Genomic DNA, 24211 nt, shown 5'->3' with positions numbered 1-24211 from the left:
CTTCCACCAGCAGCAAAAATAGCAATTTGGGTTTAAATAATTCTCATCATACTTTCTATAAGTTCTATTGTTCATAATTTGGATTTTTCAAATTTTAAATATCTTAACCATTTCATAGATTCAAGTAATGTTATTCATGGCCAACATTCAAATCCTAGGAGTTAATCTCAGCACCAAAGTGAGTTTTTTATCATCTTTTTTATTGTTTCCTATACTAAAATGTCAGCACAATATTTAACAGATGCTAATCGTGGTATTCCTAGTCATGATGGAGCAAGTACTGGAGGCGCTGATGCTTATGCCCAACATACTAGTAAGTTGTGCACATATCTTTCTATTCAATATCAGTACCTGCTGTATGATGTGACTTATGGTTATTTCAGATTCTCCAACGCCTGGTCTGGTCAGTGCAACTCTTCCCTCTAACGACAATATTACCATGCATCAATCTCCGGAAAACTGTATGTTTAAAATGTTCACATTTTTCTGTCGTTTTCCACTTAATTATTTAAAAAACAAATTTACAGATTCCAGTCGTGTTGAGCAAGGTTTTTCTCAAAGCAGTTGTAAGTTTGGCCTTAACTTTAATTAGATTTTTTTTATTTCTAATTTCTTTTTTTCTAATTTTAGATCTAATTAGATTTTTAGATAAATGATGATTCTCTTGCAGAGTTAATGTCTGACCCGTTACTTTGTATCTTCAATTTTAATTTGTAACTATATCAAACACAGGAAAACAAAAATCAAAAAGCCTTGAAGATCTGGTTGTTGCATCAACCTCAAGCACTTCTGTAATGGCGTGGAAGAAAAAATGTACGGACCCTTGCCGAAGTTTTGAGACAGTTGTCCCTAATTTACCTCCACAGAATTTAAACTTGTTGTTCTTAAAACTACAAAAATCGGATGAAACACTAAGGAATTTGGAGCCTAAAGAGAAAAAGGCAGAAATAGACAAACGCTGGAGGGAGCTAAGTGTTGATGAGAAGCCATCATTTAATCGCCAAGCCAGACAAGAGATTTTTGAGTATGATCTTGAGTCTATTTCCCAAGAAGATTGCTGTTCGAAACTTATAGACATTATGAAACGAAAGACTGCCAAGGAGACTAAAGATGTACAGGTGAAAGAAAGTTGTCCCTAATTTACCTCCACAGAATGGATACTTGTTGTTCTTAAAACTACAAAAATCGGATGAAACACTAAGGAATTTGGAGCCTAAAGAGAAAAAGGCAGAAATAGACAAACGCTGGAGGGAGCTAAGTGTTGATGAGAAGTCATCATTTAATCGCCAAGCCAGACAAGAGATTTTTGAGTTTGATCTTGAGTCTATTTCCCAAGAAGATTGCTGTTCGAAACTTATAGACATTATGAAACGAAAGACTGCCAAGGAGAATAAAGATGTACAGGTGAAAGAAAGTTGTCCCTAATTTACCTCCACAGAATGGATACTTGTTGTTCTTAAAACTACAAAAATTGGATGAAACACTAAGGAATTTGGAGCCTAAAGAGAAAAAGGCAGAAATAGACAAACGCTGGAGGGAGCTAAGTGTTGATGAGAAGTCATCATTTAATCGCAAAGCCAGACAAGAGATTTTTGAGTATGATCTTTATTATTCAGTATGATCTTAAATTCAGGTAACTAATTAGTCTTTGTGTTTGTGTGACTGTTGATGTTAATCACTCTTTTCTTAATTGCAGGGGTTTGAAGCTATCTGATGCTTCTATTAGGGCGTAAATAGAAGATCTACAACATAAAATTACAGTTAAAACAAAGGAAAATGCTCGTTATGGCGAACGTCCAAGCTTGTCATATAAGATGCTATTTCACATCACATTCAATTTTCAACTAATCAATTAAAGAGACAATTTCATTATCTGATGCTGTATTCCTGTGTTTCATTTTGCCACCCAATCTTCAGTGTTTCAGTGTAGCACGGAAAAGAATGGATCCAATCCGTATTGAAGAGCTTTTCTATCTGTTACTGATTCACAAGGTAATTAGACTTAGCAATTTAATCAATTTATTTCTTATTATTTTTATCGCATGCCGCTGCCGAAGCTCAGCTATAAGACTAAAAAAAAACATATTCATTATTATATCTTCAAAATGAACGTTTTTTTATGGAAACAACGTTTCTGAAAGAGGTGGATGGCTTGACATGCGAAAATTGTATCACCTTTTCCTTTTGGAAAACCTTGACGTTTCCTAAAATTCATTGTTTTCTTCTTTTAGATCCCATCTCATGACGCTCTTGCGAGAGGACCACTCTGTAGAGCAGACGATAAATCAAAGTGAAAGTAGGGCTAAAGCGTATCCTACCTCATTTAAGGAAGCCCAAAGCAATCGGATTTTTCTCACCCTTCCTCTATTTAGGCCCCTCCCAAGTAAAGCCCCGGGAGCCATCTAGGAGTCGATAAGATTTAATTTTTCGAAAATATGTTGTATTTTTTTTTTACTTTTAATAAATGTTTTTAGGGTATGAGTTACTGGATATACATATATCGTTTGAAATGTTAAAAATTAAGATAAAATTTAAACAAATTCCTTTTATGTCATCTACCTGGAGCAGTGGAGCAACTACCAGCAGGGCCATTTCATGGTATTTCATTTTTTTTGCGGTACCTCACCGATTTTGATGAAAAAAATATTGTCTTGTAAGTCATGGTTATATAATAATGTGAAAATTCAAATTTTTTGGATCAGTGGTTGAGCGTGAATTGTTGTTCCAAATTTCAGGTTTTTTGCGGGAGCGTAGTGCGGAATTTTCCCTAAAACGTAAATAAAACGGCAGCGGATTGAGCAATTGAGATCAGACAAAAACCCAAAAAAAAGAGAAAAAAACTGCAATTTTTTTGTGTTTGTTCGAGTTTCATTAGTCATTAGCAAGCTTACGCAATCTTCATTTAAAGAAAAAAACTTTAATTGCTAATATCTCCATTCTGGGACGGCGAAGCAGGACGCGACTTGCGCCATTCGATAGCCCATATTCATTTTTTATTATCCTGTAAAAATTTCCCTCCTTTCAATCTTCATGTTTTAGTTATGAATTATTTAAATTGGTTCGATAACCCTATCTTTTAACACAGGCGGCATCGCACCTCACACTTCTCCCAGAGGGGGGCGCGCGCATCGTTTACAGCCCCCTTGTTGTAGAGATAGGGCGCCTTTAACAATGAATAACTTAAGAGCTATTAAATATTTTTTTAAACGACTTTTACAGTTAGAAAAATTGATATCTTAACTAATTTTGTACAAAAGATCAAAATTTTAGGACAACTACATGACTAGATAAGTACTACTACTACATGACTAGATATAATGAGTTTACGGAGGGACTATCCGCCATAAGGTCCCTTGTAAACACCTTTTGGTGATTTTAAAAAATTTGAGGCATAGTCCCTCACAGTATATTTAATAACAAAAAAATCGTTAAAGCTAGAACATTCAAAATTGAAACCCTGATCAATAAAAATTAAAAAGACGGGGAACATTTATTAGCTGTAAAAAAAATTAATTTTTACATTTTGATTTATATTTTTTTATAGTAAAAATAATTATTTCTGAGGAGGGTTTTTACAAGAAATATAAAATTATAGTAAAAACAAAGCTCATGAAAAAAATTCCGTGTTGCAATTTATTCCCGGTCAAACATTATCTTGACTCCACTAAAAACCCAAAACAAATTGGTCTGCTGGTCGGCGACATCAGAGCCATCTGGATTTACGGACTCCCATAGCGATGCTTGACGTTGGAGCCTGGTTGGAGGAGTGCGGATTAATTATTACGGACTCCAATAGATTTTCTCTATTTAATATCGTGCCACGTTGGCTGTTGCGTTTGTTTGTGTTTTTAGCGTACAGTAGACTAGTGGAGTGGTGAAGTGACTTATCTACACAATTCGTCAAAGAAAGTGAAAATATTCTTATATCACTGCTCCTGCAATTTAAAGGGGAAGAAATGAATTCTGTTGTTCCTGTACCACCCCCTCAAGTCTGCTTTAAACGCGAAATTTTTATCCAAGTATTTAAAATTTACATTATTTACAAGTTTTATTGGCTATAACTAAGAACTTTAAATCTTAGGACAGCTTTTCAGCAGATGTCTTCCTGCAAGATCTATGGAACTCTGTTCCATTGGAAGTTTTGAGGGATGATTTGGGATCATATTTAAAGGTTTTACGGTCAGCTATGATCGAACTGATCAACAGGGACTATGCAGATTTTGTAAACCTCTCAGGAAATTTGGTTGGGCTGGATATAGCAATTGCAAATTTGCAGCAACCCCTCATTTCAATGCATTCAGATATTTTGGTAAGTTTTTTTTTATTTTTTTTTTTTTTATTTAAATGGGTGCCTAATATGTATTTCTTCTAATAGGCGGTAGAGAAAGTATTACATAATGCCCATAGTACTCTTCTTATTTCGTTGAGTGAACGTCAATGCTTAAGAGAGCAGAAATTGCTTTTGGAGTCTCTTATGAAAATTCCTACATCACTTGACAATTTGGAAAAACTTCTAAATCTCACAATGTCAGAAACCATAAATAGCATGCTGGAAGAAGATCCTAGCAAAGGAAATGTAATTGGGAGAGCTGCTAATGAATACAACCAGTTGCAACATTTGCTTGTAAAATGTAGCAGCACACCATTAATGGTTTCAGACTTACATAAGGTACCATATATAAATACTAACAATTCACAGCTTACTGTTTCTCAACAAAGCTTATTATAGAGAACTGTCAAAGTAAACACAAGTTTGATGAAGTGTCTTGAACGTACACTTTTATACGGAATCGAGAATCATAAGCGAGATATTCTTCAAAAAACCTTGCACACATTTGTTACTTTGGATCAGTGCAAGCTAGCAGTTCAACTTGTTCGCATTAATCTCGTTCATCCGGCATTTGAAAAGATTTTAAACCATAATTCGTTAAAAAAGGATCCACAAGATTTGCAGGGACTTTTGAACAAGATAAAAGATTTTATAAGACAAAAATTGAAAGACATTATAGAAATTAGCAGAAGGTAATACGAAAATGCCCTCAATAACTTTCGCAAGATGGAATATTAAGACAAACAACATTCATTTTACAGTTTCGAAGGATTGCGAGGATTTGCTTTCGTCATTGATTGTTTGTGGCTAGAGTTCTATGATTTCCTTGTCTCGGACCTAGACTGTATTTTTGCTCAAGGAAATCCTGATTTGTTCCACAAAGTATTAATCATTTCCATGATTTCTGAGTTCCTGCCAGTTGCCCATTTTTTAAAAATGCTTTATTTCTGCATTAATATAGCGCTACAAGTGTACAATGGAATTTATTGACTATTTAGAAACTTCATCAAATAGTTTCTCCAGCGGCTTCTTGAAAAATGACCCGAAATTTCATTCCTTAGTAAGTCGATGGAACTTGCCTGTTTACTTCCAAATGCGGTAAATATTTCTAGTGCTTCTTGTAATGAAACACTTATAATATAGTCCTTTAAATGTTTACGTAGATTTCAAGAGCTAGCTGGTGCACTTGAAACGAGTCTTGTAACCCCATTTCGTGAGTTTGAGGTAGATAAATCTCGTTGCAATTATAAAACCACGGAAATTCTTTTAAGCGGGTTGGTTTCATGCTACGATCCTCATATCTATCTTTCACCATTGGCTCACAGGTAATATTCTCAATAAGTTTCAGTTCTTTGACTTAAATGACTTATTATCTGGTTTTCAGATTTTGGAAATTGTCCCTTCAGATGATTGGACGTTATAAGAAGAAAATATCAGAAATCTTGTTTGAAGTAAAAGTTGAAACTCATTTTCATTCTATTTCGCAATTATTAATTTTTTTCTTAATCTTTCAGCAACTAAAAATCAATGAGGGAAGTGTACCTTCTACGACACTAACCCAGTCAGGCAGTAGCGCCCGGATCACTGATATGGATATTTCAGTGGTGCAGCCAACAAAACTTACTCTCCGACAATTAGTCTTGTTGGACGCTGACATCCACTTAATTATCACAGAATTTCCCATTATCTGGGATACAGCTTGGAAACAGTTAGCTTTATTCGGTGCGCAAAATCAATCTGCATTTGAAAGTAAGTATTCAGAAACTTAAATGAAAGAAGACAAATTGTAAATGGCTTCTGTTACTAATACTATCATTAGGTGCTTTCCAAGCCTCTGTCACCGATTTTGAGAACGTCTTGCTGCCAAAAATTAGTCAACTCATTGTAAGCGATGTTGAGCGTCAGTGTGCATCTCACTTGAAACATGTGGCAGACATTCCGAGGTTATATCGACGTACCAACAAAGACGCCCCAACAAAGGCCTTTAGTTACGTCACTCATCTATTAGCTGCCATTAGAGAATTTCGCGCGCAACACATGGACCGAACCGAAAGTCTTACTCAGTGGACTCACGGAGTCATAAAAGCATTGTCTTTACAGTTGAGTATACAAATGAGTGTTCGCTTGTCATTGTACCTTCTTCATTTATTTTTTTATTTTATTTTTTAACTTTGTGCGTTAGGTATTTAGCTGCAGTGTCTGATGTGCTAACGTCGGTTCAGAAGACGGAAGAAAGTCTGAAAAGATTACGTAAGGATCGTAATACTTCCACGTCGATGTCTGTTGGTATTAGCGATGACGATAAAATTCGCATACAGCTGGTCATCGATGTCGATTCATTTGTTGAAGAGGCCCGCTCTTTGTCGTCTGAGGCATTACCAGAATTGCAGGTTCTACTAGATGCTGTTGAACATGCAAGACAAGTTTGCCATCGACAACTTCCAACGCATCAATAGCATTATTCCCGTCCAGCAAATGTTTATCACCTTGTAAAATTCTGCTAAATATGCCTTATAAGTAATAAAGATAAAGAATAAATGTTTCGCGTACAGGCACACACCTATTTAAATATTTTTTAGGGTGAAATAAAATAAATTAAAAAAAAAATTTACAACAAAGTCCAAATCATACAGTTTATTTTCCGAAAACGTTTGTTCAGAAAGTTTATCAAGGCCTGCCGTTAATTGCATGCGGATTGTTGATCGTGTCGTGAACGGTGAACTCGTGTTGAATGAACTGATATTTTTTAAACTTAATGTGTAGCAAAAATGTAAAGAAAACATTTTTAGAAAAACTATTGCAGCGGAAAGAACGTTAATGCGTATTGGGAACACAAGGATATAAATTTGTAAAAAATATGATTATTGTAAAAAGTGTATATTATTTTACATCTCAAGTACTTGTTAAAGGTTTGACGCCTTATACACAATTTAAGGAGTTAATTATTGGCAGAGAGACCACAACAAATAAAATCAAATCTTATGTGGTATTAAGCCTCACCATGAATAGGAATCAATCACTGCATGGTGCAAAGTATAGATATAGGCAAATTCTAATGAGCTGTACCAAGCAATACTGTTTGAAATTTGAAGCTTACATACGTGTTTCACAAAGTTAGAAATTGCATCGCTTGACGCCGACACATTTCTCATTAGTTCCTTTTTTCAGCCCATTTGAAATCATCGGCACGCGGTTTTTGACCAGTGGCACTTTCAATTAAATATTCGAGTACTTTCCAGAATTGCACGATTTCCAAAGGCCAATTCAGCCATCCAGTTGTAATGCAGAAGTACGTTTCGTGAGGCGATACGTGATGTTTGCGGTGATGCTTACGTGGTAGAATTACGTGACCATTTTGTAAGTACTGAACCCATTTAGGAAGTCCATAGTACATGTGTGACCACTTATGAATCTGTACGAGATCAATAGTTCAATTGATATGTTTCATAATGACTTTTTTTATCATAAGAACAAACCTGATTGGTCACGGAAATAAAAATCGAAAAAAGGAAAAGGTAACAGTACCAAGCATAGGAACGAATTATTTGATCTTCTGGATGGAAAGATAAATTGAAAGCCATGTATCCTAAAGGCAAAATGATCACCATAAAATTGTCTCCGTTTGTTTCAATGAAATCGTGGCGAGTAATGGCTGTCGGATCAATGTGATGCTCTCGGAAAGGTCTAATAAAATTCTGCGGAAAGACAAGGAAACAAAATCTACACACAGGCCAGAAAAACAGGTGCGAATCTATTATCTAAGAATGCGAATTCTAAAGAAAAAATGTGAAAACAAACTACCACACCAAACAATCGGATTGAATACACAATGTTTTTAATATGAAGTAGCCTACATTAAAATGTTTAAAAATATTTAATACAATTTTTTTTTTTTTTTTTTTTTTTTTGGGGGGGGGGGGGTTCGATGTTATACTGCTCTATGAGAGAAAAATAATGAGAGAATAGTCCTCAATAATGACGCGCGAAGTATTTCGTAAAAAAATATGAAATGAAATTCTCGCTTTTTATGAACTTCAAAGTGCGGAGATACTGCACCATGCACTGCTGTCCTCTACAGATAAGAAAATTATCGCAAGCATCTAAATATGCGTCTAAACATTTCATAACCTAACTATAACCTCGCCCATAATTGGTTTTAAGTGGTTTTGGAGACAGACGATTTCTTGACCTTTTTCTGATTTCTGTAGGGAATGTTGATGTAAGGTATATTGTATGTAAGGTACGGGATCGGGAGTCAATTGCGGGATATTAAATTAAATGTAGGGTCGTCAATCACATACATTTGCTAACAACTTTGATCACGATTTGAAATGGCTAAATTTTTATGGCGATAAATTTTTTTTACTGTGTTTCTTACTTACACACGAAGACACGAGCAACTCTTTACGGACTACACAACTAGCACGCATGTAGCGATACATACGTTAGCGTTTGGTAAGGGCATCAATTTATAAAGAAACCCATAACCTATCAATAAATTGAAGCTACCCGTTCTGTTTCATTTAAAATCCTGCGGGCCTAAGATCGATGACCAAATATTACGCTTCATCAGCAAGTTTGAAATAACAAAAATTTCAACTACAGTTATACTATTTATCGATTAAATGAACTAGTCTTAAAATATCGCAACAAGTGACGAGAAAAAGTATTTAAAAAAATAATGTTATAATGTGAAATAGTTATATACCTTTCCAAGAACAGGAAGGTCAACAGAGCCCTACTTGGGAAAAAAATTATGTTGGCTGGTGATTTTTCTAAGAAAAATATTTTTACACAGTTATCACCCAAGTATCAGCAGCCCAATGAAGAAGTCCAGAAGAAAAATCTGCTGACACAATACCAGCACATCCAGAAAGTAGAATAACACCAATTGATTCAAGTTGAAAGTAATATATCAAATAACACAGATCAGTCACCATCAATGCAACAGCAACAACTACTGAAAGGATCTCTTGGATTCTTTTGCCTGTGTTACAAAAAGCAAACAACAACTTAATCAGAAATCTAAAACCCTCACCTGAATTACCTCACACTTGGCACACAAAAAATGACAAAATTTTTACCTCTGCTGTAAAGCTGAGCTAATTCTTGAGCACCCTTGTGGGAGGGCCCCCAACGAGGATTTTTTAAGTCTTCTAATTCAGAAGGTAAGGAAGAGTTGGAGTTTGGATCATCCTCTAACATCGAACGTTTTAATATATCACAATCACTAAAAGAAGCAGATAAAACCGGCGAGGCCATAGCTGTGTGGACGGTGACAAGTCAAGTGAAATGACTACTACACTTTACCTTTACGGGCGTGTTTAGTCGAACACCAAGGACATATAAGAAAGGTGGTGTGAAATTCGCAAAAAGCAAAGGGAAATCTAACATAAGGTACTATGGAAAACTGAATTTTTACAACAGCACACTGTACGTGTTGTCCAGGGGAAAATAATTTAAATAAAAGACAGCCTCACTCATCCTCCCCCCCCCTTATGTTTACACTGTGATCGCTGCGATATATAGATACCATAGAGATACCACAGCCATAGAGCTATGGCTTGTCCACTCCACTCCTACGTTTTCTTATCCTTTGCAATCGAAGATCGAAAAGGTACAAACTATCGATATATACCGACAAGTTACCTAATAGGCAGTACACCTCTACAGCATAGCCTATTTTATTGTATTTTGTATCTGCAAGCACTAAAACTGCTCGTTCGTTTGAAGAAAAAATTTTAAACCTTTTTCAACCAAGTCAACTTCGGGATATCAGAAATTTGATTTTTTTAAATTTCCGAAATAAAAAAAAGTCTTTGGTGTAAATGAACGCTTCGAATCTTGATCTAAAAAAAATGGGTCTGATCCCGATAGGCGATAACAATTGGATTTTTTTTAGTATGAGCGCTCCATCCGCGATTACTGTTGATCGGTGATCAATCGGCAGACCGTGATGGGTGCGTGATATGCAGTCTGGCGTCGTGGCAATAATAAGTATTTACAAGCAAGACTACGCCCATTGCATCACATTTCCATTGTCCATTGGGCCATGAAAATACGAAAAATTTCAAACACACTCGCTGCGGCGCTGGCAGGTACTCGTCACGAATCACGATAACGCTTTCGGGATAAGGGCAACGGAAAGGAATGCCATACGAGTGGTTCTACCGGGATTCTATGACTGCAGAAACAGCGGTTAGGGCATTTTTAGGTCGATCTCATCTCTGGCTGGATATGTAAGACAAGGACAAAGCCAACAACAATCATTGATGTCTACACTCATAGCATTTCCTAGTCACAACAACATGTGTAGTAGGCAGCGATACCTAGCGGCAATTTTTTAGGTAATTTTTAATTCCGTATGCATAAATTAGACTACGAACAAAATATTAAATATATGTCAATGGCTGAACTTTTTTATGTCATATTCGACTTGATTTCATTGTATGTTTTTAGTTTTATTTTATTTATTTATTTAATGAATTGATATGATACTGGTTATCTGCGTCTTGGAAGCTTGAGCCTTGGGGCTTTCAATAAAAGCCCAAAACTATAAAAATCTATACTACCGATATTACTGTACTAATAAAATTTATTAAAAAATAATAAAAAAATAGCCCATTTACCCCATTATATATCTCATGTAATTAATAAATTAGCATAGTAAATCAGCATCATATAATCAATTTTATCGTTTATTCAAAATTAACTTATTTATTATAAATAAAAAAGTCGTCCTCATCTACTAACAGCAAATGTGTAGTCTATTTGAAAACTTGGAGCTTAATTAAGTGGCAAAAACCGTGGGTCCGTGACCAAAATATTGTCTGGTTAAAAGGGATAAATAATGGATCACTATCAATTTAGATGAAATAGGTCTGTACGACAAAAAAAAACACTGAGATGTAGCTGCTCGTACTTCAACCTAAACGTGAAATAATTGCTTGTCCGCTTAATACATTTTTGAATATTACGAAGCGGATTGCATATATAAGCAATAAATAAGCACTCTGGGAAATTTAAGGTGCTACAAATTCGTGAACAAATTATTTAAAAAATTGGGAAAAATGTCGGTTGGTTTTAAATAATTTTGGGACGATTTACAGTTCTTAAAAAAAAATGATCTGATCTGACTTGATTTTTAGATTTATAGATAATGTTGACGATATTTTCCTTTGAATTTAGGCAACGCTAATAATTATTTTCGAGTTTTCGAGTAAGTCCTTAATTCTCATCAGCGAACTTACAAACTTTCATCCAGCTTGGGTAATTTTTATGTACCGGTATACTTTACATTATTAACGATTTGAATGTTTTACGCTCATAGCTGAGGGGAGGCTTTATTTAGTTAAAAATTCGGTGAAGCGTTTAAATCCTTCTTTATTCAACATTGCGCTTCGATAAGCTAATACATGAACGCAATATTCGGTAATGGGTAAAAATTTTTGGTAAAATAGCGCGAAACGCAGTGCAAAATTCAAAGTAAATGAAGATTATATTTGATATCCTAGTGCTGCGATAAATTCTTGAATCATTGGGACTAAATGTATAGGCTACTAGATCACTGTCACAAAAATAATCTGGCGGGAACTTCAATGTGTGGTGCATATATATGACTGCGACGCGAGCGAAATAAACTGATGGGATTGGACAGCAGTCCCGTCTGTTGAAAAGTCGGTCACACATAGTTGACCTGGTTTTTCTGAAACAACTGCTGTGAGCTACCAATCGGGCTTCTTTGTGTTGACTTCGACGGGGAAATGAATAACCAACAGCCAGAAAGAATTCTGCTGCAACAAGAAGTAAGAGAATGAGGGCGTCGTGACGGCAAGAGAGGTCCACGGACTATAATTAGACTTTGAGGAAGATAATGGTCAGAGAAAATGTTTCCGGAGCACTAGTCCAACTTGGTCGAGGATCACAAGAAGATCGTTCCATCAGAGACTCCGACCGCCTGACTCTCAGATCAATTGACTGCCTCCGTTTGCACCGCAGAGATAATACCAAAGACAACAGGTTAGACAATACGTACCTATCATTTGCTTAAATTCCCTTCGTGGGTGTATTCTGATATATTCATTTATTGACTTTGACAAGTTTAAAACTGGTTTAAATTACACTTTAATTACTCTGGTTAAAAGCGCTTATTCGGCGTATATTGTTTCATGTCGTAGATACCTATAAAAAAGGCTAACTTTAATTAGCGTAATTTAGAAAAGTCTGTGATTAACCTGGTGAATTTGCGACGAAGCAAAACAATTCCGTCGCATGATATAGGGTGCTAACCAGTAAGCAGACAATACATAATGCGGGTAGACTATCGTCGACTGAAGTTTGAATCTCCAAAGGGATCACTGGTTTAGTAGTGTGGGTGACTAAACCAGATTTGAAGTGAAGAGCCCTCTGTGCTTGCCGTAACTTATCGGCAGATATAGTATAGGGATAGCGATAAAAATAGATTCGTAAGAAAGCTGCTGGCACTGTTTGCATTCCTGTCTGATTCTGTGTGTTCGCTCTGGTACTCTGGTCGCCATCAACAAGGCCAAAGGAGGTGCAAGTCTGTTTTTAAACATAGCTTGTTAAATGTCTGCTGGCGTTTGATTGACACCCCTACAAGGTCCTGTTGACGGGTTTGAAATTACTCACACTGTAATCAGACAAAGATGCTCACTCAGACTATCTTGTTATTACGGGGTGAAGCGCCTAAATTTAACTTGATTGATTGAAACAGCAGATATCATGTCGGACAAACCCCGAGTCAGAGTTGGCTCCAACTGGAAGCGACCCCCTACCAAAGTCTACGACTACAACTATGACGTTGGACAGCACTATTACCAGCCAATGATCCGGCATTTGGACAAAAAGAGTGCCGGCGTGTCGTCCGACTCACCGGGACCCATGTCCTTTGCTGAAAGACTTGCAGAGGATCCTCTTTACGGAAGATCAAAACCAGCGAATTATGTGTCAGTTTCATGAATATAATAGGTCCTTTTTTCTCGCCATCCATTTACTAACAATATGTACGCCGGCTTTTTCGTTTTTGACACAGCTCGTCTGACTACTCACCGGCTAACTCTCGTGGTGGAGCTGGAGATGGCCCGTCTAGCAGGAGGCCATCCGCCCCATCCGCTCCATCTGGAGATTCGTACAAAGACTACCTTGCCGACGATGGTAAAGTTACTGTAACAATTCACGAAAAATAATCTGATAGCGAACAACGTGAACTTAGAAATAATTGGTGAATTCTGCTAATTGTATGGTGCAGACGATTTTCTCGGACGTCACCGGCCACGTATGAATTTACCGTCGGTATCGGATCAGATTCTGGAAAGTGCCGGATGCATGAAATCAGGAGACAAATTCTTTGACGATGCCTTGGCAGAGATCAGAAGTAAACGCAGACCACTCCCCTCCGATGTTCAAGATCTTACCAACGATTCTTTCTTTTCAAAAGTAATTAAATCAACTTGTTGTGTCCTTTTATATAGCCGCTAAAATGCCAAAGTTTTGATGATTTTTTCCCGAATCTCCTAGGATATGGCCGATCGCAGTTCCAGCATTCAAGACTCGCTGACCAAGCGCCGCAACATGCTGCGAGATCTTGACAGCGAACTGGAGAAAATCGACAGCGGACTAGAGAAATACGCTTCGAGCCGCGCCAGGGCATCAGCCATCGACGATTTGGCTCTGACCTCGTCGATGAACTCGCAGCTCTCGTCATCCTCCTCGACATCAATGAACGTCAAGAAGCGCAGTGTGAAAACGACCATGACCACGGAAACGACGCGCTATTAATGAAATGAAAAAAGGACGTCAGCACGAATCAAATGTTGGTCCCTTCATATGAAAACATCTTATTACAACGACGACGGCAGCATCCACCGTGAAAAGCACAAATCCCTTCAAGGACAGCGCGCACCACATGTTTTTGCGTCTCAACGATTTGCAGTATTTACCGTACCCTGATACCACGCTATGTTTATATCCAACTGCTGTAGATATTGTAGAACCTAGGATTGGCAATCAACCTATACATGCATTTATAGACTCATCCACACACAGGCAGATGTACTTGCAAATATATTAAACACTTTTGTTGCTGCTGCACATATGTCTGCTCATCAGATCGTATCACGGACGTGTCACCGGCACAATGGCGGTTTTTATTGAATGTCTGTAGTCTGCTAAATTTAATTAATTCAAGAGTGTGTCGTATGCGTGTGACTCTCAGATCCTGCTTGAATCGTCCAGTGTCGAAGGGGTGCAATCTTATTCTGCCCAACTAAGAATGATTTCTTAGTTGGGATTTTTACGATGATGCCTCTCTGTCTCTATCCTGTTCAATTCACTTCTTTCAGCCATAAACAAACACCCACACGTCCTCTCATTGTGTAAAAGCTTTATGTGTTTTCAAATATACAGCCCAATCAGAAATCTTAAATCTATATTACTGACGGTATTATACATGGATTCATTTCAATCAACACTAGATACAGTACGTATAAATACAATTATAAATAAAGATATGTGGGATGTGAATTTCTGAATTCCTTACCATTTTAAAAGATTCACATTCAATTGGACTAGAAAATGAACTAAATATAATTGTGTTGCGGCCAATAATTTAACTGCCGTTCCCCGGGCAGTTTCCCTAACTGTATTTCGGTGTTGAGCAGCAGCAGCAGAAAATCAAAAGAGTTATTTGCAGCATCCACCGACTGTTGCACAATCAAATGATTAAATCAATTGTTGAAACAATTGCGTGGAAATCCTGCTTCACTTCACTTTGCGGGTACAAGCAGGTATTTTGGGAACTGGAAATTGCAAACGAATCCGTGTAAATCCAGCCATGCTGATACACATGTTTGTGTTGAAAATGCCAACAATTTGCAGTCGGGTTCCAACTAGACCACGAGCACCGTATTATCTCCGGGGCGTTAACGGATTGAAACTAGTACACTAACTAACTGGTAACTCAACAGTGCTGGGACTGGGACTATACCATCATCGCAGGTCTTTTCTTCAAATCAAATGGAAGCGGAATATAAAGAGGCATCAGCAGCAGGTGACAGCTTATTCGTTGCATTGTATTGACGAAAAGAATTGCTGAATGGACAATAAAGACCATCAGGCCGGGGCTGCCCTTGGGATATTTTCAATCGGAAGGTTGGCGCTGTGAGCGGTGCGAGGCTAAATAAATCGAAAAGCTCAAGCGAAGCCAAAACTCACTTGAAAGATAGACGTAGGTATACAGTATTGGCTCGCTGACAGAGAATACTGGAGAAGGAATCCATTTTGGAAAGAAACAGAAACCATAGAGAAAGATGGTGGAAAGGGGGAGGGCAGGGCAGGGTGTCTTTGGAACAGCATCCAACGGGGAGGAGAATTAAAAGGAAAAGAAAAAAAAAACTCCCGCGTGAGGCCAAGAGAGCCGGGAAAAATAGCACGAGCCCATATTTGTAAGTGCTGTGGTTTATTCTCTTGCTGGTGATGGTGAGTGTTTGATAAGGGACGAGAACGCAGTCGTTGTCCTACTGCTAGACTCTGAACAAGGTGCTTCTTCGGCTCCTATTGGCACCCGCACGACCGGATTATAGTATCATTTGTAACAAAGATTAACGAGCTTCCGAGTTCATCAATCAGGTCCGTTTTCAGCATTTTATTTTTTTCTATTTCCTCGTTCCTCCTTATTGCTTTCCAACAACTAATTCTACCTGTTGCACAGCACAATAATCACTTATTTTTGTTTTTGATCAGAGCAATTCGATTATTAAGCCATAATTTTTTGCATTACAAGTTAAAAAAAAAATTCTCTTAATCGCCACATTTCAAAATTGATTAATTAATTAAATTTACCATTAAAAAATTGAGCTAATAAAATTAAAAAAAAAATAACAGTTTGGAAGGCAATATAAAATGTCGAGGAAAATGAGAGAAAGGCAATTTTATTCCTGTTGACACGGTTCTATGGTTAGTAAGGTAGTAAAGAATGTCGTACGAGATGCCCGATTTGGAAGGCGGTGACACTTTCACTCCAGTGGAGGAAGGTGCTGATGCCTTGGCCGGTTCGACGGAAGCGAACGTTGCGGAAGGTGAGCAAGCTCCCGCTGCCGAAATCCAGCCCAACATCCCCGTCGAAGTCGAGAAGCGCAAAAAGCGGGTGTCGATATACTGGAAGAGGCCCAAGTCGCATCTCTACGAGTACAATTACGGTGCGTTTTCCTGCTTAATACTAACAGACTAATACCGCAGTTTGATAACCCAAAGTTATTTTTATTTTCGGTACGTGACGCTCTTTGTTTACTCGTAGACTACGGCTCCAACTATTACAAGGTAAAAACACGACTCCATTTTCAGAATGTAAACAGTTGGTGACCCTCAAAGACTTTGATGTGTATACTGTAAATACTATGTCCCTCAGCCTAACATGCATAGCGGTCACAAGGCAACTAACCATCCATTTCGATTGGCGTTGTACTGACTCCTGTTATTCACTGTGTAGGGGATGATCGACTATCTGGACGAGCGAAGTAGCGGATGCAAGCCAGCACCTCCCAAGGCACTTAACTGGGCTGAGCGAGCTTTGAAGACGTACTCTGAGAAGCGTGAAGCTGCCGCCCGTAACAAGGATAAAGATCAAGATGCGCAATTGCTTCATAGCATCCGAAACACCGTCAACTCTTACACAGTTCATGCCAGGACTTACACTCGCAAAGTTACTGCCAGTCTAACCTACTAAAAAACAAAACCCGAAAAACACACGAAAAACACGAAAAACAAAAACAAAAAAAAAAAAACAGAAAGGCAGCCTGATAGTCAACGACGAATCATTATTATTTATTCTTAATACTGTACTCGTCGGGCCCTCTTTGTTCTGATGTAATTCATCTCTTCTGTTTCTCCCAGTTTTCTACTGCTTGTTTCTCTCCTTCCCTATTGGTAGTCAACTATGATCCGCCTTCCATTGGCTTTCAACAACGACAAAGCAAACATCTGAAAAGAACTCTTGATTTTGGAAATGTGTGTATGGCTGTTGGCAAATCAAAACAGAAAATCAATAGTTTGACCGTTGCGTTGAATTCGTTTATTTATTTCGTTCACCGTCCACATTTCACGCGAAACTGTTTGGGGTCGCGGCTATCGCCTTCCCTGTTTTCCCAATGGCGCTACTCTCTAGTATCAAGTACACATATCCTGTTGGGAAAAGAAAAGATGCAACTGACCCATTCTTGACGTCACGCGGGTATAACGAAGCGCCCTATTGAAAGATCTCAATATGTATTTTTGTCCGAAACTTGCGGCCTTGCCAAAACACTTGCCTGATGCTATAGGTGGCTCAAACTATGCTATGCCAAGGAACAAGGATCTTGGCGCAAGTACGGGGCCCATGTTCTCTTTACGGCAGAAGCAAAAAGCAGTTGTTTCAGCGTGACTCTTTGAGTATAATTAACACTGTTGACTAAAATCGAGCTTAGATTGGATCACAGACAAGGGAGAAACTGCACAACTTCATTGCAGAACTCACCGTCCATTATAGCGTGTTCTTTTCGGTTCTTTTGCATTGTATAGTTTTTATTTTATTTTCCATTTAAGTAACTTGATTCGAAAGTTGTAGAGTAGTAGAGACAGATCTCGAGTGTGGCTCCATAAAGGGTAGTCAATCAAAAGTTCAAATTTTTCAAAAAAGCGCCGCATATTATCTCCAACTGGCCGCTAGAGCCGCTTTAGTCCTGGCTGTAGCTCCTCATGCCATAGGTTATAACGGCATTAAAAAACCATATGTAATACTAGAGTGTAAATAGCGTAAATAGATGAATTTCCTTTTATAAATGGGGTTAGTAGGGGTGAATCCGAAGCAGCTGAATCTTTTGGGAAATTACATCGTTAATTAGCTGTCCGACCTTGACGCAAGAGAATGTGCTCGTGCTCGATTCGTACTATAAAAAAGGTCTATTCTGATCCGGAACCATAGACGAAGAAGTAGATTTGGAAGTATACTACGAATCAAGCACTCTCTCGTGCATTGGTCGTGATGGTGTGGTGACTGGTGACTCGTGGCGGCCCGAGAAAGCACTAACCAGCCCGAGTCCAAACAAACAGATTCGAACATTTGTTGTCTGCTTTGTGTCTTTTGCGACTGCGAGTCAATCACGGTTTCATTCCAATAAATTGAATTAACAAGAGTGGTAATCAATAGTAGTTTTGACGAAATGCAAGAAAATCAGCTTTCAGACGAAGAATATGTGATTTATCGAACCAAAAGTAGTCAAAAACTGGATGCTGCCACAGCTAAAGCTTGGATGATTACCGCAAAAACATTATTCCCGCGAAATTTTGCTGTTCAGGTATGGTTATTTGACAATTATAACACTACACTGCAACATCCTTGTTCCTTGGTATATTTTAAATTCCTGTTTATTCCAGCTAGAAGCGTATACCACTCAAAAATCTGCAAACAATCCTAAAGAAGCAGCAAGATACTTTTCTAGTTTGTAAGTTTGCGAGATAAATTGTTTTCTTTGAACCAGAATCTAATTTAACACAAATTTCCTGTAATTTCCTGTAGATTCTTTGATTTTCCAAATGAAGTGGAATTATGGGAGGAAGTGCAGGAAATTACATCAGCTCTTCAGAAAGTTGATGCTAATGAATCCTCACGTTTTTATAGAGATTTATTTTCTCACATGCTTACAGGTGAACTGGTTTGTTTTTCACAATATTTTTCTATTCTTCCTTATTAATAACAGAAATAATAATTTTTTAAATAGAAGTACAACATCAGCTATTGCTTTCTATGGCAGAGAGGGCAGAAGATACAATAGAACATTGCAGATTAATGTTGGTTTTATTGGCTAGGCTTCCACAGTTTGTTGACACACATGGTGTAAGCTTTAATTAGTTCTCTAAGGGGTATTTAATTATTTTTCAAAATTTATTTTTATCTTATGGTACAGAAAAAATTAGTGGATACTTTGCTGACAACAGAAAAGCACAGTCACTATCAAACTCCAGTTAATTGCTTCAGGAAATTGCTAGTCGTAGATTTACTCCCAACACTGCTTGGTTCCAGAACAATTGATGTCCCTCAGAAACAACTATATAGACTCATTTTGAAATCAATTGAATTCTATGTAAATTGGTTTGCTAGTGGATCTCCATTAATTCAGGTAATGGGTTACATAATGATTTAAATTTTTTATTTGTAATTTTACCAGAAGCGGATTTTTACAGGGTGTGGAAGGATCTGAGCTAAAAACAGAAGAGGCATGGACCAATCTATTTAAAATAATGTTTGCCATGGGGCGCAAACTCGGATGGGAACTTAGTTCGATGTTTAGTATCGAGTATGTTTAATTTCGTTTAATTTCTGTGGCGTAGAACTAACAATTATAATTTTTCCTTCATATCACAAACAGGAATCGGGAATTAATGTGTCAAAATCTATGGGCGTTTTTTCGCTCAACTCCTCTTGGTGATGAAGACAGTCCAAACTTCCGGCAGTTATTATATTGTACTACAGTTCTTCTAGTGGAATCTTTATATGAATACATGAGGAAAATAGATCCTGCGTGTTTTCAAATTCCAAATCAAGGTAAAATTGAGCTCTAACGCTGTAACGCTGAACCATAGTGACAAAGAAGATGGGGATTATTTTATCTTGAGCACTTTTTTGTTATAGGAAACAAAATGGAAACTACTCAACTATTACTTGTTCGTGCATTTCTTCCAAGCGTCGATAGTGGTCTTGAATCTGCTTTGAAACGTCGCAAGGAAGAAAATTCTGCATCGCATTCCACGTTGAATGTGACTGTAACAAAAAGCTGCCCAACACCGACAGCAACCACTTTGTTATCGAGTTTTTTAACTGCTGTCAGTTGCTGGGAACTGCTTCAACAAACGGAAGAACTTCGGAATGAGTTTTCAAAAATTTGCCTGCATCTTCGAACAGAGTCATGGCTTTGGTTGCCAAATTTCATTGCCGATGTTTATTTGCATCAAGGGCTTTACGCAGAAGCGTTAACCAAGTTGCAGTCTGTGGGTTCAACCGTTCTTAATCCCCAATCGTTTCTTTTAAAATCTTCAGGGATTTTTTTCGGCTTGGGAAACCATATAGTAAGTCGACATTTGGTTTATTACCCCCAAAACATTTAAATTAAAACCACATTTATATCACAATGTTTCCTATTTAACCTTTATTTAGGCAGCCACAGAACAAATATTGCACGCTGTTGCTAACTTGCCATTAGAAGGTGGCAGTGATTTACCAACATCGTTTACGATTCCATGCTTTTCCAGTCCCATTGGAAAGGTTACTTTTTTCCTTAGGAATTTCTTCTTTCAGTATTGTAATTTTCTTCAATTTATTTCTTGCTTTAACAGCCTCCCTTACATTTTATGGCCTTAAACCGGACAGAAATCGTTCAATATTCCGTAAGTGTTTTGCTGGCTTGCCTCCAGGATCGTGCTTTTAAGAATGGAAATTCCGATTTGGCTGTAGGACATCTAATTGTTCTACTTCAATATGACTGGCCAAACAATTCAAATCTTCTAGAAGAAAGTTTAGAAAAAATTCGACGTCAGGGTCAATTTACATATCAACTGTTTTCTTCCTATGTTATCCAAGTTGATATTCTGGAAGAAATAGCTTATCTAGTTACGGATCAAGGAGGAGCCATTAACGTTGATATCTTTCCTCCTTCTGCTGCACAGTTAGCTACGTAAGTAAATTACCCTACTCATTGGTTATTGGGACTGATTGATATATTACTGATTGAATGTTGGGAAAATAACAAATTTGTTTTCCACAATTCTTCCATCTCAATTTAACTTTGCTTTAGGACTGTATTGCCTGGCAACATTTTCCTTAGATTTACCGTTGATTATTTTATTGTTCTTACAGGCAAAGGAGAATGACTACTCGAAGAGGTGACTTGGGCGCACGAGAGGACTTTCGTTCAGCTATGAAACGCCAGATGGGACGAAGTCCAGAAAATATTCAAAACCTTATGATACGATTCATGATCCGCGAAAGAGAAAACATACTACAGGCAATGAAAGTTTGAATTTATCAGGAAAAAAGTAAGATAATGCAGTTACATAATATAATTTCATTCACGTGCACGGTTCAATATTTTGTGTTTGTTGTTTGTAGAACGGAATTTCAGGAAGTCTTCAATACATTCAGCAATGCGAGTCAAGTAAAGACTACTTGGTCTTATGTTAAAGATCATGTTTGTTAATTCGGTTTTGTTAACAGTTCCCAAAATACTTTCAATTATTACATCTTTTGCTGACAAAGGAAAAACAGAAGTTAGATTTAAGGAAATGCGTAACCAGGAGAGATTCTCTAAATTGGATAATTCAAATGTCAAGTTAAATTTCGAATAATCCGTGTCAAATTTGATTGATCGTGGGTTAGCCAATGACTCAAATTTCGGAGAATCTTCCGTGGCAAAATCAAGAAATATGCGAGTGTACTCTTCAATGATGTGCATCAACTTCGGTAAATCTTGTGTGGTCAAACATATTTCTTTAAGATTGCTATTTTCTAACGAATTTTCTAGGATCACCAATCCCAGTCTGGTCCATTTATCTTTCACGTCTAATCAACAACAAATAAATGTTAAAACACAATTAAAAGAACGACTTAAAATATGTTTTTCCAACCTTTCCTAGTGTCAATATCAATATCCTCAATGTTGTAATGTTTAACTTTTTGGTGGTTATATTCACAATCCAGTTTGAATTTTAAGACAAGGTAATTTTTCACCTTTGATAGGACCAACAAACTCTCAAATAATTCAATTTTCCAATTCAACTTTTTGGCAAGCAAGATAAATTCACCAAACTCTTCTGAACTGAAATCTGGATAGATGACTGCAGTTTCTTTAATTTCATCAACAGATTCTTGATGGACACAAGTAAATTTCTTCTGAGTGCTGCTGCTTTCCAGTTCAATAATTTGGTTGCCTATTGTAGCAACTTTAACAGTTTCTACTTCTAAGATGATGGAGGGGCAAGGGCTTGAATCTTCAACTGCCACCCCCCTGAACTCCTGGGACACTTCCATTGGTTGAACAAACTTTTCACTTAAGGATGCACAACTAGTTTCTTCCTGAACGGCTGACATTTCCATTTCTTGAATTGAAGTTTCATTGCCGAGATCTTTCACGGAAGCAAAGTTATCTTTGTTTACAATCATTCTTGAGGAAGTTGCTGATTCTTCTTGAGTGACACAGTCTTCTACCACTGTTACATCATGCAGTGGGGCAAGGGAAGATGCTGATACCTCCATTTCAATTTCTTGAACAACACTGCCGTTTTGGCCAATTTCAACAGTGGTTATACTTGTAATTTCCATATCATCACATTGACTTAAGAATTCAGTCTTTTTTTCTGTTTGTTGTAGAATGTTTTCCTTTTCGCAATCCCAACCAGATGCATCTATGTTTGAAAGCAGTGTTTCATCCTGAAGTTTGTTCAATGCTTTCTCCAATTTATCAATGGTCAAAACTTCATGAACTTGGAATTCTCTATAGAAGTACAATATTTTTATTATCAAGTTTGTTAAAATAAGTTTTGGATTTCAGCTGCTCATAAGGTTTTAAATGAAACATTATATACTTACTTTACTTCATCCCTACCAGCAAAACTTACTCGCTTTCTAAAGGATTTCTGTCGATAACATGTAAAGGTTTCTGTTTGTTCTTCTTCATATTCAAAAACTGATTGTTGATTTACAGCCGGCTTTAAAATCTTAGCACAAAAGAACAAAATGGAATTTCAGCAATAAATAGATCAATACGAAAATACATTAAATATTACCGAATTTCTCCTGTTTTCTCTATCCATTACTGTAACACTTTGATCAATGACGGTTAAACCAAATTGAATCTGAGCAAAATTAAAAGTCTAAAACAGCATTGCCTGATGTCGTATCTGGGACTTAAAAAGTAGCAGAGCGCACCAAGCGGGTGTGTTCATCACTATGCGGAACCATAGACAAATCGATTATAAGGATATTTACGATTACATAGGATGTTTCATTCCCAAGTCAAGTCGACTGCCGTAGTGTTTGTGGAAATTATTTGATCCTCATAAGTAAAAAAAAAAAAAATGCTAAATATTTAGTTGATAAAATTATCCATACCATTCTATATTTTATGTAATCTTTCTTACTTAGTAAATATAAACCGACAACACAGAAAAGTTGTCTAAATAATTTGAAATGACAATATCAAGAATGAAAAAATAAATCAGAGATTTATTATCAGCAGAATTAAAACGGTTTTACATAAATTTCATCAATATATCTATTTCTCTAACGATAACCGCATACTACTGGGTTTTACAGTAACTCAATCAATCTCCTTGTGTCTCCAAACATATCCTCATAGTCATACTGCTCCTTAGTTAACTGACATTGACTTTGAGTATTGAAAGCTTCAATGATAACTACAAATTTTTTCACTTTTTTAGTATGATCAGCACGATCAACATCCATTTTGATCAGGATTTCCAAGCGTTTGACAATGGTTTTCATAACTGCAAACATCATATCTTTGTTGCCATGATTGGAACTCAATCCCAATCCATCCAGGAGCAAATAGAGGAGATTTACCACATCTTCATTAGTTTAGATTAGCATTTTATTCAGCTAGCCTAGGATCAGCTTCTCTGCAGCGTGTCGTGAATGCGCGCTACCCTGGCCTCCCTCATTTGACAACATCCCTACGCACCGGGTCGTTTAGACAGCAATGGTGCGATACATCTCTCCGACTAAGAGACTCAGGAAGACTTAACACAACCACATTTATCTTGTATTTCTGTTGAATGAATATCACCTTGATAATACGTCCATATGTCTTGTACGCCGTG

The 24211-nt window shown here is 37.2% G+C and overlaps 6 protein-coding genes and 1 long non-coding RNA gene across 12 annotated transcripts; 4 read left to right on the top strand and 3 right to left on the bottom strand.

Annotated features, from left to right (window-relative positions):
• Positions 1-3722: 3722 nt before the first annotated feature.
• Positions 3723-6887, top strand: LOC124337498 (conserved oligomeric Golgi complex subunit 2-like). Its single transcript, XM_046791506.1, has 11 exons — positions 3723-4019; positions 4082-4309; positions 4376-4669; positions 4730-5022; positions 5092-5212; positions 5292-5428; positions 5494-5655; positions 5715-5781; positions 5845-6079; positions 6150-6429; positions 6513-6887. Exons 1-11 carry the CDS (start codon positions 3957-3959, stop codon positions 6784-6786), a joined length of 2154 nt encoding a protein of 717 aa, XP_046647462.1. The 5' UTR covers positions 3723-3956; the 3' UTR covers positions 6787-6887.
• A 301-nt stretch (positions 6888-7188) lies between these two features.
• Positions 7189-9929, bottom strand: LOC124337499 (plasmanylethanolamine desaturase-like). 2 transcript variants are annotated; one of them, XM_046791508.1, is made up of 5 exons: positions 9415-9929; positions 9136-9176; positions 9039-9068; positions 7807-8025; positions 7189-7742 (listed from the first exon to the last, which is right to left on the bottom strand). In XM_046791508.1, exons 1-5 carry the CDS (start codon positions 9590-9592, stop codon positions 7482-7484), a joined length of 729 nt encoding a protein of 242 aa, XP_046647464.1. In that variant the 5' UTR covers positions 9593-9929; the 3' UTR covers positions 7189-7481. The 2 variants fall into 2 exon arrangements, with proteins under 2 accessions (XP_046647464.1, XP_046647463.1); XM_046791507.1 differs by having other exon boundaries at positions 9136-9317; positions 9415-9927.
• A 2288-nt stretch (positions 9930-12217) lies between these two features.
• On the top strand, positions 12218-14767 carry LOC124337500. 2 transcript variants are annotated; one of them, XM_046791510.1, is made up of 5 exons: positions 12218-12349; positions 13065-13296; positions 13383-13504; positions 13599-13786; positions 13868-14767. In XM_046791510.1, exons 2-5 carry the CDS (start codon positions 13073-13075, stop codon positions 14126-14128), a joined length of 795 nt encoding a protein of 264 aa, XP_046647466.1. In that variant the 5' UTR covers positions 12218-12349; positions 13065-13072; the 3' UTR covers positions 14129-14767. The 2 variants fall into 2 exon arrangements, with proteins under 2 accessions (XP_046647466.1, XP_046647467.1); XM_046791511.1 differs by having other exon boundaries at positions 12219-12349; positions 13068-13296.
• On the bottom strand, positions 12255-13058 carry LOC124337502. Its single transcript, XR_006917404.1, has 2 exons — positions 12565-13058; positions 12255-12511 (listed from the first exon to the last, which is right to left on the bottom strand). It is a non-coding gene; the product is annotated as an uncharacterized LOC124337502 (long non-coding RNA).
• A 1048-nt stretch (positions 14768-15815) lies between the features above and the next one.
• On the top strand, positions 15816-17404 carry LOC124337501 (flightin-like). 2 transcript variants are annotated; one of them, XM_046791512.1, is made up of 4 exons: positions 15816-15976; positions 16313-16545; positions 16644-16666; positions 16836-17404. In XM_046791512.1, exons 2-4 carry the CDS (start codon positions 16323-16325, stop codon positions 17070-17072), a joined length of 483 nt encoding a protein of 160 aa, XP_046647468.1. In that variant the 5' UTR covers positions 15816-15976; positions 16313-16322; the 3' UTR covers positions 17073-17404. The 2 variants fall into 2 exon arrangements, with proteins under 2 accessions (XP_046647468.1, XP_046647469.1); XM_046791513.1 differs by having other exon boundaries at positions 16309-16545.
• Positions 17405-18412: 1008 nt separating this feature from the next.
• LOC124338641 (integrator complex subunit 10-like) lies at positions 18413-21632 on the top strand. Of its 2 annotated transcripts, XR_006917920.1 has the most exons (13): positions 18413-18678; positions 18758-18825; positions 18900-19027; positions 19102-19217; positions 19288-19500; positions 19565-19677; positions 19750-19925; positions 20013-20446; positions 20535-20642; positions 20714-21051; positions 21234-21412; positions 21486-21531; positions 21591-21632. XR_006917920.1 is itself a non-coding variant. In XM_046792784.1 (12 exons), exons 1-11 carry the CDS (start codon positions 18544-18546, stop codon positions 21394-21396), a joined length of 1992 nt encoding a protein of 663 aa, XP_046648740.1. In that variant the 5' UTR covers positions 18413-18543; the 3' UTR covers positions 21397-21412; positions 21486-21561. The 2 variants fall into 2 exon arrangements, 1 of the variants encoding a protein (XP_046648740.1); XM_046792784.1 differs by lacking the exon at positions 21591-21632 and having other exon boundaries at positions 21486-21561.
• On the bottom strand, positions 21381-23281 carry LOC124338643. 2 transcript variants are annotated; one of them, XM_046792785.1, is made up of 4 exons: positions 23159-23281; positions 22962-23089; positions 22001-22866; positions 21381-21935 (listed from the first exon to the last, which is right to left on the bottom strand). In XM_046792785.1, the coding sequence occupies exons 1-4, from the start codon at positions 23183-23185 to the stop codon at positions 21442-21444; spliced, it is 1515 nt and encodes a 504-aa protein (XP_046648741.1). In that variant the 5' UTR covers positions 23186-23281; the 3' UTR covers positions 21381-21441. The 2 variants fall into 2 exon arrangements, with proteins under 2 accessions (XP_046648741.1, XP_046648742.1); XM_046792786.1 differs by having other exon boundaries at positions 22991-23089; positions 23159-23269.
• Positions 23282-24211: the final 930 nt, after the last annotated feature.

This window comes from Daphnia pulicaria, chromosome 4 (assembly GCF_021234035.1).
Source record: "Daphnia pulicaria isolate SC F1-1A chromosome 4, SC_F0-13Bv2, whole genome shotgun sequence".
Lineage (NCBI taxonomy): Eukaryota > Metazoa > Arthropoda > Branchiopoda > Diplostraca > Daphniidae > Daphnia > Daphnia pulicaria.
The sequence above is the reverse complement of the archived record's forward strand: the minus strand, read 5'-3'. Positions and strand labels throughout refer to the sequence as shown.